General features: G+C 41.0%; 1 protein-coding gene across 1 annotated transcript in view; it reads right to left on the reverse strand.

The window, feature by feature from the left end:
* Window positions 1-600: 600 nt before the first annotated feature.
* Window positions 601-14,292, reverse strand: part of LOC117522153 (corticotropin-releasing factor receptor 2) — a 162,783-nt gene continuing 149,091 nt past the window's right edge. The window contains exons 11-12 of the mRNA XM_034183532.1: window positions 8,817-8,858; window positions 601-799 (exon numbers count right to left, since the gene is read on the reverse strand). Coding sequence (XP_034039423.1) covers window positions 659-799; window positions 8,817-8,858 — 183 coding nt within the window. The 3' untranslated portion in view covers window positions 601-658. The remainder of the gene's footprint in view (window positions 800-8,816; window positions 8,859-14,292) is intronic.

Genomic DNA, 14,292 nt, shown 5'->3' on the forward strand with positions numbered 1-14,292 from the left:
CTGACAGGCAAAGTGCTGGGCTTCCATTCCATGTGGAAAAAGACACTGCTGATGGATTACCAGGAAAAGCTTGATGGGTGCTACTGCGTGGGAATGAATAAAGCTGATTTGGGGTGAGAAGCTGACCAGTGTGCTCTGCCACACATGACAACAGTCTGACTCACCCATTCACAGCAACCATCACTGACACCCAGGCAAGCAGAGTCAAACCTGATGTGGCATCCTGGGAAGATGCCACATCCCCCAAAGTCAAGCTCAGTGGTTGCAAATTTGCTCTGATTGTGTCACTGCTAACATTACGGATCACTTCCAACAGAAGTGTACCTGCTGTGGTCAAAAGATTATGGAACTCAGCAACACTTCCATCTTGCCCTTTAAGCAGCACTGGCTGTAAGAATGATAAAATCAGAAAAGAAATGATGAGACGTCTTTCATGATGATCCATTTTTAATGTCCTTTCAATCCCCTGATGTCTGGAAAATTTCTGTACAGTAGGTTAGATGACACAGATTCTAAGTCAGTCTATTTCACAGACTCCTCTGTCACATTGGACAGGTACACTTCTTTGACGAATCCTCAGTCTCTTCTGTAAATTGTCTGTTTTTTTTAATTGGACAAACTGTTTCAGTATGTTTCGTGCTCTGCTCGCGTTCTGAGCTCACACAGCTGTGGTCTGTTTGATGCTGTGGAAGCTGATCCTGGTTGGAGATGTAGGAATGGACATGGCTCGTGCCAAACGCACTCGGAGGGCGTGATTGTCCTGCCAGCGGTGCCATCGTTTTCTCACTGCGGAACGTACCTGAAAGCAAGAGGACAAATAATTTGACATTTGTTGTTATTGTACTGTAGCTGTTTATTGCTATGAGACAACTGCAAATGTACAGTAGTGTTCAGAATAATAGTCGTGCTATGTGACTAAAAAGATTAATCCAGGTTTTGAGTATATTTCTTATTGTTACATGGGAAACAAGGCACCAGTAGATTCAGTAGATTCTCACAAATCCAACAAGACCAAGCATTCATGATATCTACACTCTTAAGGCTATGAAATTGAGCTATTAGTAAAAAAAAGTAGAAAAGGGGGTGTTCACAATAATAGTAGCATCTGCTGTTGACGCTACAAACTCAAAACTATTATGTTCAAACTGCTTTTTTAGCAATCCTGTGAATCACTAAACTAGTATTTAGTTGTATAGCCACAGTTTTTCATGATTTCTTCACATCTGCGAGGCATTAATTTTGTTGGTTTGGAACCAAGATTTTGCTTGTTTACTAGTGTGCTTGGGGTCATTGTCTTGTTGAAACACCCATTCAAAGGCATGTCCTCTTCAAGTATTTTGACATATCCAAACTGATCCATGATACCTGGTATGTGATATATAGGCCCAACACCATAGTAGGAGAAACATGCCCATATCATGATGCCTGCACCACCATGCTTCACTGTCTTCACTGTGAACTGTGGCTTGAATTCAGAGTTTGGGTGTCGTCTCACAAACTGTCTGCGGCCCTTGGACCCAAAAAGAACAGTTTACTCTCATCAGTCCACAAAATATTCCTCCATTTCTCTTTAGGCCAGTTGATGTGTTCTTTGGCAAATTGGAACCTCTTCTGCACGTCTTTTATTTAACAGAGGGACTTTGCGGGGGATTCTTGCAAATAAATTAGCTTCACACAGGCGTCTTCTAACTGTCACAGCACTTACAGGTAACTCCAGACTGTCTTTGATCATCCTGGAACTGATCAATGGGTGAGCCTTTGCCATTCTGGTTATTCTTCTATCCATTTTGATGGTTGTTTTCCGTTTTCTTCCACGCATCTGTTTATTTTTGTCCATTTTAAAGCATTGGAGATCATTGTAGATGAACAGCCTATAATTTTTTGCACCTGCGTATAAGTTTTCCCCTCTCCAATCAACTTTTTAATCAAACTACTGGTACGCTGTTCTTCTGAAAAATGTCTTGAACGTTCCATTTTCCTCAGGCTTTCAAAGAGAAAAGCATGTTCAACAGGTGCTGGCTTCATCCTTAAATAGGGGACACCTGATTCACACCTGTTTGTTCCACAAAATGGACGAACTCACTGACTGAATGCCACACTACTATTATTGTGAACACCCCCTTTTCTACTTTTTTTTTTACTAATAGCCCAATTTCATAGCCTTAAGAGTGTGCATATCATGAATGCTTGGTCTTGTTGGATTTGTGAGAATCTACTAAATCTACTGGTACCTTGTTTCCCATGTAACAATAAGAAATATACTCAAAACATGGATTAATCTTTTTAGTCACATAGCACTACTATTATTCTGAACACTACTGTATATAGACATTAAATTCCACTTTCTTATGATTTTTTTTCCCCAACTTGTGTAAAACTACCATTCTCCTTCTTAGATCTTCAATGAGTTCCTTGGACGTATCCATTGTTCTGAGTACTGGTCAATCCAATGAATGCCAGTTGTAGTCAATCATGATAACTAACGAGGAGTTAATAAGCCTTGGTCTTGTCATGTTAAAAGACATTGCAGAACCTTCAGAACCTTCAGAATATTAAAAGATTTAAGTCATTGCATTAATATATTTAAGCTTGTATGCATAAATTTTGACCCTGCCTGGATTCAAGAAGATCCAAAATAAATTGTAAGTTGTGCACCAAATGTTGTTCTTTAAAGTCATCAATGATGTAATGCTGTACATTCATTCCACCCTAGTTCTTGGTCACCTCCCTGAGAAAGCCCCATGATTGCTCACTTTAGACGGGCGGCCAGCTCTAGGGAAGAGTGGTGGATCTGAACTACTTCTGTTTACAGATGATGGAGGCCACTGTGCTCATTGGGACCTTCAAAGTAGCAGAAATGTTTCTGTATCCTTCACCAGATTTGTGCTTCGAGACAATCCTGTCTCAGAGGTCTACAGACAATCCCTTTGACTTCATACTTGGTTTGTGCTCTGACATGCACTGTCAACTGTGGGACCTCATATGTAGAAAAGGTGTGTGTCTTTCCAAATCATGTCCATTTAACTGAATTTACTCCAAGTGGACTCCAATAAGGCTGTACAAACATCTTAAGGATGATCAGTGGAAAGTTCCATGAAGCTCAGTTTTGAGCTTCATGCCAAAAGCTCTGAATACTTATGTACATGTGATTTCTTAGTTTTTAAAAAAAAAATAAATTAGGAAAAATGTAAAAAAAAAAAAAAAAAAAAAAAAAAAAAAAAGTTCACATTCTCATTGTAGGGTATTGTGAGTAGAATTGTGAGAAGACAAAATGAATTTCATCCATTTTGGAATAAAGCTGTAACATAAAATATGCAAAAATTGAAGCGCTAAAATACTTTCCTGATGCACCACATGCTAGGGTTTATTTATACTAGGAGTGGGTCCAAATGTAGTCCTGATAGAGTCTATTTTACTCTGCAAAAACTGTGACAATATCATACAAAGATAGAAGAACTGCTGCAGCCAAGAAAGCACCTGTTTTTTTTTTCCTGAAAGCATCCCTTCAACACATTCATACCAGATCTCCTCCTGTCCAAAGTAAACAATCTCGGTGTTCAAGTTTGTGACAATCAGCAGCTAGTGGAGAAATTAGCATCAACACCTGCACAATTAGCAGTGGTGCTCCTCAAGGATATGCGCTGGGGTTCCCCCCACACAATTTTTCTCAATATATACTTGTACAAATAACTGCATCTCTTCACCCCCTGCTGTTAATCTGCTGACATCTGCAGATGAAATCACAGCTGTTGGCGTGTTCCATGACAGCGATGAGGCTACATACAGAGAGGAGGTTCACCCATTGAGAACTTCGCCCAGTCACCGTCCTATACAGCACTATGAGGTTTACCATCTCACAAAACCTGAAGTGGGACAGCCACACAGACTGCAGTGTCAAAAAGGCCCATCAAAGACTATACGTCCTTCGGCAACTGTGGAACTTAAATCTGACACAAGAACTGCTGAGCCTCTCTGTTCAGCTGTCATCAAGTCTATTCTCCGTACCTCAATAACGGTCTGGTTTAGATCAGCTGCCATATTGGACATTCAGTGAGAAAAATACTAAAGGACATTTGGGACTGCTGAGAGAATTGTTGGTGTTCTCCTGCCCTCCCTCCCTCCAGAATGGGAGAAAAGGGCAGGAAGAATCATTTCAGTCCCCTCACACTCGGGCCACAATCTTTTCTATATGTTGCCATCTGCCTGATTCTTTACAGCACAGAACACCAGACTATCCAGGCACAAGAGCAGCTTTCTACACACACACACACACACACACACACACACACACACACACACACACACACACACACACACACACACACACACACACACACACACACACACACACACACACACACACACACACACACACACACACATTTTCTGGTTCTGGAATCTAAGCTGAATCACATCATTACATTAATGTATAGATATTGTGCCGTGACCTCACACGCAGCATGCGGTTTTGTGTCCGTAACCATACTGGACACAAGGCAAGCTTCATGTACACACAGCGATGCTGGATTAGCTATAATTTGTCCAATATAGCTAAAGTGCTCGATCCTGAATATCAGAAGAGGTATTTAGAGAAAATAGAGAGAATCAGCGTGGATCCCCACAATATTTCCCTTGAGACGTTCACTGGTTTTATCGATTTTGAACGGAAGCCAGACGTGTGATATCCAGAAATTTTCAAGTACTTTATCAACATTCCATCACCCTACACAAAAGAAGCCCTGAAGATATATAAAAGTTTAGATGCCTACAGCTTCATTGGGCTGGATGGGTGCAAAATGTGGTCATCAGTCAGGTCACTGATTACATCTCGGTAATAAAAGCCCGAGTAGTAAAACTCGCCTAAACCGTCATCATATAAACTGGATACTCGCACTCACCGACAAAAGTCCCATTGCTTTTGTATGGTTTTCCATGTAATAAACACCGTATATAATGGATTTTCGCTCACATCGGACAAAACGTACTGTCCAATCACAATCAATCAATCAATCAATTTTTTTATATAGCGCCAAATCACAACAAACAGTTGCCCCAAGGCGCTTTATATTGTAAGGCAAGGCCATACAATAATTATGTAAAACCCCAACGGTCAAAACGACCCCCTGTGAGCAAGCACTTGGCTACAGTGGGAAGGAAAAACTCCCTTTTAACAGGAAGAAACCTCCAGCAGAACCAGGCTCAGGGAGGGGCAGTCTTCTGCTGGGACTGGTTGGGGCTGAGGGAGAGAACCAGGAAAAAGACATGCTGTGGAGGGGAGCAGAGATCGATCACTAATGATTAAATGCAGAGTGGTGCATACAGAGCAAAAAGAGAAAGAAACAGTGCATCATGGGAATCCCCCAGCAGTCTACGTCTATAGCAGCATAACTAAGGGATGGTTCAGGGTCACCTGATCCAGCCCTAACTATAAGCTTTAGCAAAAAGGAAAGTTTTAAGCCTAATCTTAAAAGTAGAGAGGGTGTCTGTCTCCCTGATCTGAATTGGGAGCTGGTTCCACAGGAGAGGAGCCTGAAAGCTGAAGGCTCTGCCTCCCATTCTACTCTTACAAACCCTAGGAACTACAAGTAAGCCTGCAGTCTGAGAGCGAAGCGCTCTATTGGGGTGATATGGTACTACGAGGTCCCTAAGATAAGATGGGACCTGATTATTCAAAACCTTATAAGTAAGAAGAAGAATTTTAAATTCTATTCTAGAATTAACAGGAAGCCAATGAAGAGAGGCCAATATGGGTGAGATATGCTCTCTCCTTCTAGTCCCCGTCAGTACTCTAGCTGCAGCATTTTGAATTAACTGAAGGCTTTTTAGGGAACTTTTGCATTTTAGGGAACAATGCATTTCCATTGAAAACTTCTTACATGTACCGGGCAGAGCAGTCTGGACATGCCCAGAAACAGAAGCACAAAAAGTTCAGCACTGACACACCAGTTTTAGGAAAGTGGGCATTGTATTTCCTTTATTAAAAGTCTGGCCGTTTATTTTTTCAAACTGTGCTCAGACATGGGACCTGCAGTCGGAAGTGCACCTGCTGCATCGGACACCGCAAAAGAATATTTACTTTTACGTTTTCACTCTTTCCTCTCTCGTCATGTTTAAAAATTTTTTGCAGTGCGCACGCTGATTACATTTCAATCATGGATCAAATATGTTTGGCAGAAAAGTCCACAAATATGACCAACTTCACAACATGGAGTCAAAAAACTACAAAGTCACTCAAATGACCCAAAGTTCATGGAGGAAACTGTACACCTTACCTTTGTTTGGAGGCTGATTAATTGTAGAAAGAAGAGATCATTGAGGGACAAATTAATCCAGAAAAAGGATTATCCATTAAAATTGAATGAAAACGCGACAGAGAACTTTAAAGCTGTCACTTTTCACATGCTCTATATCAGTGGGAAACCAAAAGAAATGTACCCCAGAGCCCTTCTTTTGACGACTCGTGCAATCGTATGCACATCAATGAAATACCATGTTGGTATAATTTGTGTGGACAGTAAATAAAGTGAAAGAGCCCATTTGCCATTCATGCAATGCAGAAGTTGCCGTCCAGTATGGCTACATGACCACATGTCATGTGATACATGGTGTCACCTGCATACCATCGATAAGAGGCTGACTCTTTTTGATGTTGACGCTTAAGAATTTCTTCAGAGTTTTTCTTCATATTAAACCTTTTACCACCCACAGCATTCAATATGAGGTTGCAGAGAATAAAGCAGCAAAACAGTCTTTCATTTGTCAAAATTAATGGCAAATCTATAAAGTGGCATTAGTGGCCTTCAAACACCTGGGATTATGTAAATTACATAATGTACCAAAGCTCAGTTCCAGACTTTTATTTAAAATATTCAGTCGCAGATGGAATTAAATTTGTATTGTTCACAGATCCATCCCCTGGCTTGCAAATGGACACATTTGTATTCAACAAATAATCATTACCCAGCTGGTCCCATAAGTATTTGGACAGTTTCCTAATATTGCTCCTGCACACCACCACAATTGATGTGAAATGAAACAAAGAAGATAGACTTGCAACTTTTACTGCAACATTTCTCTGTTACACTAACAGTCACAGCTTCGTGACAGAGTGAAACAGAGAAGAAAACAAATGTATGCTTGAGTTTCTCATGTGCATGCTGGCAATGTATAGCTGAAATTTAAATTTTTTTAGGGAAATCCTTCTCTGTTCCACTCAACCATGAAATTTTCTCCAGTCACAGCCACAGAAGTCTATAACTGCTTCAGAGTTGTTATGAGTGTCTTGGTGGCTTCCCTACCAAGTGTCCTTCTTGCATAATGACTCTGTTTTTGAGAACTACTTACTCCAGCCAGGTTAACTGTACAGTATCATACTGATTGTATTTCTTAATGGCCAAGACATACTTCATGTATCCATTCCCTGATTTGTCTGATGAAACCTGGCTGTAAAAATGATGATTTGAATCAACAAGCACATACTAACCCACAGCTCTGTGGACAAATGTTGCTTGCCACTGACAAATGACGTTTTTCTGCTGGACACCTTCTTTGAAAAGGTCTTCTGCAGTGACTTCAGTAATTCTGACAACTGAAAGTTCAGGAATTTCGACCTTTTGACCCCCAAATCAATAGGCTTCTTGGGGTTACCATGCTTAACACACGTAGCAAGTTTGGTGACAATTGTGTAGTTAAAAAAGAAGTTACTGTGCTCACAAGATTTTTTGGAAAATATGCTTGAGTGATCTTGACCTTTTGACATTTCAAACCCCAACCAACATGCTTCTTGCAGCCATTAATCAAAATGTATATACCAAGTTTGGTAACACATTAGCAAGCCCAAATGAAGTTATCTCCCTCACAACTGAAATGTCACATGACTGACTGACTGACTCCATGTCAAGCCCACTGGCTGTACCGTGGGACAAACAAACCTCATATTGAGTTTGTCCAATTACTCAAAAAAATGGCAAAAATGTACAAAAAGTTCATAGTTAATGTAATGGGGGCTACGGTGGATTAGTGGTTAGCACTGTTGCCTCACAGCAAGAAGGTTGTGTGAACACGTCCCGCTCTTTCTGTGTGGAGCTCCGGCATCCAAAGAATGAATATTAGGTGAACTGTGAATGTGTTTGTTGTCTATATGCGGCCCTGCGACAGACTGGCGTCCTGTCCAGGGTGTACCCAGCCTCAGGTCCTATGACTGCTGGAATAGGCTCCAGCCCCCATGTGACCCTTAATTAGTTAGTGGGTATAGAAAATGGATGGTTAATGGAATATTTTTGTTAAACTCCTTGAATTAAAACTAAAACTCTACACAAAAATCTCATCTTGATTGTCTAATTTCAGCTCCATTGTGGTGGTGCACACTGACAGTATAATATATTCATTGTCTAGATAATGAAATTCATGCACATGTTGAAGCCAATGTTAAATTGGACATGAATATCCTGAAACGGGTCGATTCCCTTCAAGTTCTCTGTCACTTCACTTAAATGTCAATTTTTATTCAGTGTTATTATTGATTTTGTAACTGTTTCCTTCTGTGTTGAGTCAATTTATTGTTATATTGTGTATTTGTGATTTGTAACTTGACACTTGCTCAAAAAACAATTTCCTTGTCCATCTGTAATTGCGGATTAAAAAGATTTGGATCAAGTTCGTCAGTCACATGTTGCACATAAGCTAAAGTGATCATTAAAGCAGTTAAAAATAACACACACAGACACAGAAAAAAAAAATCTAATAAAGCTTTTATGAAGCTCGTGGATCAAAAACGACATTTCAATTAGAGTTTATGCAAAGAAGAAATGACTCACCTCTCCATTTAGAAAGCAGTAAAAGACTGACACAAAGAAGCCCTGCAGAAGAAACATAATTACATGTAAAATATGTTGCCTGCTTGTGCAAAGCCACTTTGAGAATTATTTATGGTGACTGACTTGTGACATAAGACTGGGAAATATATATATATATATATATATATATATATATATATATATATATATATATATATATATATATATATATATATATATATATATATATATATATATATATGTATACTCAACAAAAATATAAACGCAACACTTTTGGTTTTGCTCCCATTTTGTATGAGATGAACTCAAAGATCTAAAACTTTTTCCACATACACAATATCACCATTTCCCTCAAATATTGTTCACAAACCAGTCTAAATCTGTGATAGTGAGCACTTCTCCTTTGCTGAGATAATCCATTCCACCTCACAGGTGTGCCATATCAAGATGCTGATTAGACACCATGATTAGTGCACAGGTGTGCCTTAGACTGCCCACAATAAAAGGCCACTCTGAAAGGTGCAGTTTTGTTTTATTGGGGGGGGGATACCAGTCAGTATCTGGTGTGACCACCATTTTCCTCATGCAGTGCAACACATCTCCTTCGCATCATCCGTGAAGAGAACACCTCTCCAACGTGCCAAACGCCAGCGAATGTGAGCATTTGCCCACTCAAGTCGGTTACGACGACGAACTGGAGTCAGGTCGAGACCCCGATGAGGACTACGAGCATGCAGATGAGCTTCCCTGAGACGATTTCTGACAGTTTGTGCAGAAATTCTTTGGTTATGCAAACCGATTGTTTCAGCAGCTGTCCGAGTGGTTGGTCTCAGACGATCTTGGAGGTGAACATGCTGGATGTGGAGGTCCTGGGCTGGTGTGGTTACACGTGGTCTGCGGTTGTGAGGCTGGTTGGATGTACTGCCAAATTCTCTGAAATGCCTTTGGAGACCTGAACATGAACATTCAATACACGAGCAACAGCTCTGGTTGACATTCCTGCTGTCAGCATGCCAATTGCACGCTCCCTCAAATCTTGCGACATCTGTGGCATTGTGCTGTGTGATAAAACTGCACCTTTCAGAGTGGCCTTTTATTGTGGGCAGTCTAAGGCACACCTGTGCACTAATCATGGTGTCTAATCAGCATCTTGATATGGCACACCTGTGAGGTGGGATGGATTATCTCAGCAAAGGAGAAGTGCTCACTATCACAGATTTAGACTGGTTTGTGAACAATATTTGAGGGAAATGGTGATATTGTGTATGTGAAAAAAGTTTTAGATCTTTGAGTTCATCTCATACAAAATGGGAGCAAAACCAAAAGTGTTGCGTTTATATTTTTGTTGAGTGTATATATATATATAGTCAAAAGTATGACCACAGCACAGAAATCATGCCCACTTGGTTTGTTTCATTCTGTTATCTGAGCGTGCTGCACATGAAGCCAGTGTCGCCAACCCAACGGTCCCCCCTAAAAATCAGTCCGCCCTGCCTTCACTGCGCATGCCTCATCAGCCGCGGTTCACTGATTATCACGTCGTTTCTGCTTCAAACTGCACTCCAGTAATCTTCTGTCTCAGCAACAGATATCTGAAGCTTTTGTACAACAATCATTTCCACATAAATTCAGCATTATTTCATCATAAAAGACGGAGGAAGCGATCAGAGCTCCACGACTACACGAGCTGCTAGCTGATGCATTCACTGCACGTCGGTCATTTCAAAGTGTCACGGAGTATCGCTTTGTTTCTGCTTAAAACAGCCTTGTTTCTGCTTAAAACTGACTTTAGAATGATTTGAGAGGTTTTATTTTGTTACCTGATGGTTAATAATCACATTAATCCATTTTATCGCTTTGGGTGAAGTGATCAAATGGAATAAATGGATCACTGTCTCAGACAAGCTGCTGAGCTCTGAAATGACACATGCGCAGTAGAAGCAGGGCGGACCAATTTTTAGGGGCGTACCATTCGGTCTGGGCCACTGGATCACCCAGGATGCACCTGTGCAACGATTCATGTGTGAACACTGCAGACTGAATGCAGTGCCCTCCAAAAACATTGGAACACTTGGTATTTCACACATTTTAATTTATTTATGCCAGTTCAAATACAGAAAATATAAAAATGCAAAAAAATTAAAAAATTCTACAATTATCTTCCTTAGAATCAAACTAAAAACAAATCTCTACAACTTGATGTAAATTAATTAAAAATAGAAAAGCCAAGATGATGGGTTGCATAAGTAATTATGGAACATTTTGGTATAATACCTGTAAATAAACAGTTTTATTGCCAGTTTTCTTCAGACAAGTCAGGGGGTGGATACATGAACATTTTCTTTCACCAAAACATCAAATCAAGGCTTGCATGTCAGATGTACTTTCTGGCAAATTGTAGCTGAACTTTCAGGTCTTATTTTTAAGAAAATCCTCCTCTTCACCACTTCATCAGGAAGCTGTATAACTGGGGATACAAAACGCAAAAGTTGCCCGTTTCTGTGAAGGCTCTCATTTGTCCAGGTGGTTTCCATAGGCCACTCAGGCCTATTGTATGTAGCACAGATTCCATCACTTACAATTTGGCCAAGCACCTCAAGTGAATTTTAGCCCCTCTAGTGGGTAACTCAGACCACCATGTGGAGAACACACAAGATTTTGTGAACAAGATCAAGGACCTGCAGCTGGAGGCAGATGAAACTATGGTGTCTTTTGATGTGACATCGTTGTTCACCTACAGGCCATCTCAGCTGTGAGGCAGAGACTGCTGGAGGATGTGTCTCTACTTGAAAGGACCAAACTCACACCAGACCACATCTGCCAACTCTTGGAGATCTGTCTTAACACCACGTATTTCCTGTTTAGGGGGAATTACTACAGGCAGATCCATGGTTGTGCCAATCTGTACATGGAGCGAGTGGAGAAGAGAGCCTTGACGTCTTTCACGGGCATCCCTCCCAGTCACTGGTTCAGATATGTCGATGACACATGGGTTAAAATCAAGCAACAGGACGTTGAGGACTTTCCAGAACACATCAACTCGGTGGACTCCAATATCAAGTTTACACGTGAGGATGCCAGAAACAACCATTTAGCCTTCTTGGACTGTGATGTTACGATTGGAGAGAACAGGCAGCTCCAGACAGAGGTTTACAGAAAACCCACTCACACTGACCAATATCTCCTCTTTGGCTCAAACCACCCCCTTGAACACAAGCTCGGGGTGATCAGGACTCTTCAACACAGAGCCCTACAGGTGCCCACAACTGCAGAGGGAAGGGCTAAAGATCAACAACTTGTCCGGAAAGCCCTCACGGTGGGTATCCCTGGACAAAGTGCAGAAGTCCCAGAGAACAAAGAGACCAGATAGACAGGAGACAGAGACAAGAAGAAGAGGAGTGTCTCTCCCTTATTTAGCAGGAGTAGGGGAAAAACTACAGAGAATCTTCAGACAGAACAAAATCCCAGTTTACTTTAAACCTGTTAACACCTTGAGACAGAAATTAGTTCACCCTAAAGACTAGATCCCTAGGTACAAACAGAGCAATGTAGTGTATTCTATCAGATGTCAGGAAAACTGTAATGAACACTACATAGGTGAGACTCAGCAAACTTTACACAAAAGGCTATACCAGCACCGCAGAGAGGGTGCCAGTGGACCTCAGTCTGCAATTCATCTCCACCTTAAAGACACTAACCACACGTTTGAGGACAAGGAAATTAAAATCTTAGCCAGAGAGAAGAAATGGTTTGAGAGAGGGGTGAAGGAGGCTTTCTATGTGAAACAGTTGAAACCCAGTCTTAACCGGGGAGGGGGTCTGAGACACGCTTTGTCCCCTGTTTACAATGGAGTACTCAGATCAAAGCAGTTTCAGTCTTTTGTTCATGGTAATGAGTCATTCAAGCCATCAGGAGAGGCGTCAGTCCCATCGTTAGGAGGGACAGCTGCCCTGTCATTAGGAGGGTGCTAACTAGAGCACAATAGGTGCTAATTAAAGCAATTGTTTAGTCACTAGCCAATAGCAGTCTGCCTCCCGGTAGGAGGTGTCTGGTTAGGTTTAAAACTCCAGCTTTTGTGGCTTCTGTTTGTTCTTCTCGACAAGGGTCAGACAGAAGTCAGACTACCAGAGCAAGAATTTTAGCTGAGGAAGCTTCTGTGATTTGAAGCGAAACGTCCTTGCGTCAAGCAACCCAGTCCAGTCGAAGATTCAAGCTTCTCTACTAAAGTTGCACGTTGTACAACTTCTCCAGTCACAGCCGCAGAAGACTGTAACAACTTCAGGGTTGTCTGGGTGTCCTGGTGGCTTTCCTCACGCTTCTCCTTCTTGCACAGTCACTCAGTTTTTAAGAACTATCTACTCCAGATTTACCATTGAGTGCCATACTGTTTGTATTTCTTCATAACTGATATACAGTTGTGTTCAGAATAATAGTAGTGCTATGTGACTAAAAAGATGAATCCAGGTTTTGAGTAGATTTCTTATTGTTACATGGGAAACAAGGTACCAGTAGATTCACTAGATTCTCACAAATCCAACAAGACTAAGCATTCATGACATGCACATTCTTAAGGCTATGAAATTGGTTTATTAGTAAAAAAAAAAAAAAGTAGAAAAGGGGGTGTTCACAATAATAGTAGTGTGGCATTCAGTCAGTGAGTTTGTCAATTTTGTGGAACAAACAGGTATGAATCAGGTGTCCCCTATTTAAGGACGAAGCCAGCACCTGTTGACCATGCTTTTCTCTTTGAAAGCCTGAGGAAAATGGGACGTTCAAGACATTGTTCAGAAGAACAGTGTAGTTTGATTAAAACGTTGATTGGAGAGGGGAAAACTTATACGCAGGTGCAAAAAATTATAGGCTGTTCATCTACAATGATCTCCAATGCTTTAAAATGAAAAAAAACAAAAAAAAACCAGAGACGCATGGAAGAAAATGGAAAACAACCATTAAAATGGATAGAAGAATAACCAGAATGGCAAAGGCTCACCCATTGATCAGCTCCAGGATTATCAAAGACAGTCTGGAGTTACCTGTAAGTGCTGTGACAGTTAGAAGACGCCTGTGTGAAGCTAATTTATTTGTAAGAATCCCCCGCAAAGTCCCTCTGTTAAATAAAAGATGTGTAGAAGAGGTTACAATTTGCCAAAAACACATCAACTGGCCTAAAGAGAAATGGAGGAATATTTTGTGGACTGATGAGAGTAAAATTGTTCTTTTTGGGTCCAAGGGCCACAGACAGTTTGTGAGATGACCCCCAAACTCTGAATTCAAGCCACAGTTCACAGTGAAGACAGTGAAGCATGGTGGTGCAAGCATCATGATATGGGCATGTTTCTCCTACTATGGTGTTGGGCCTATATATCGCATACCAGGTATCATGGATCAGTTTGGATATGTCAAAATACTTGAAGAGGTCATGTTGCCTTATGCTGAAGAGGACATGCCCTTGAAATGGGTGTTTCAACAAGACAAT

The sequence above is a fragment of the Thalassophryne amazonica genome, chromosome 12 (assembly GCF_902500255.1).
Source record: "Thalassophryne amazonica chromosome 12, fThaAma1.1, whole genome shotgun sequence".
Lineage (NCBI taxonomy): Eukaryota > Metazoa > Chordata > Actinopteri > Batrachoidiformes > Batrachoididae > Thalassophryne > Thalassophryne amazonica.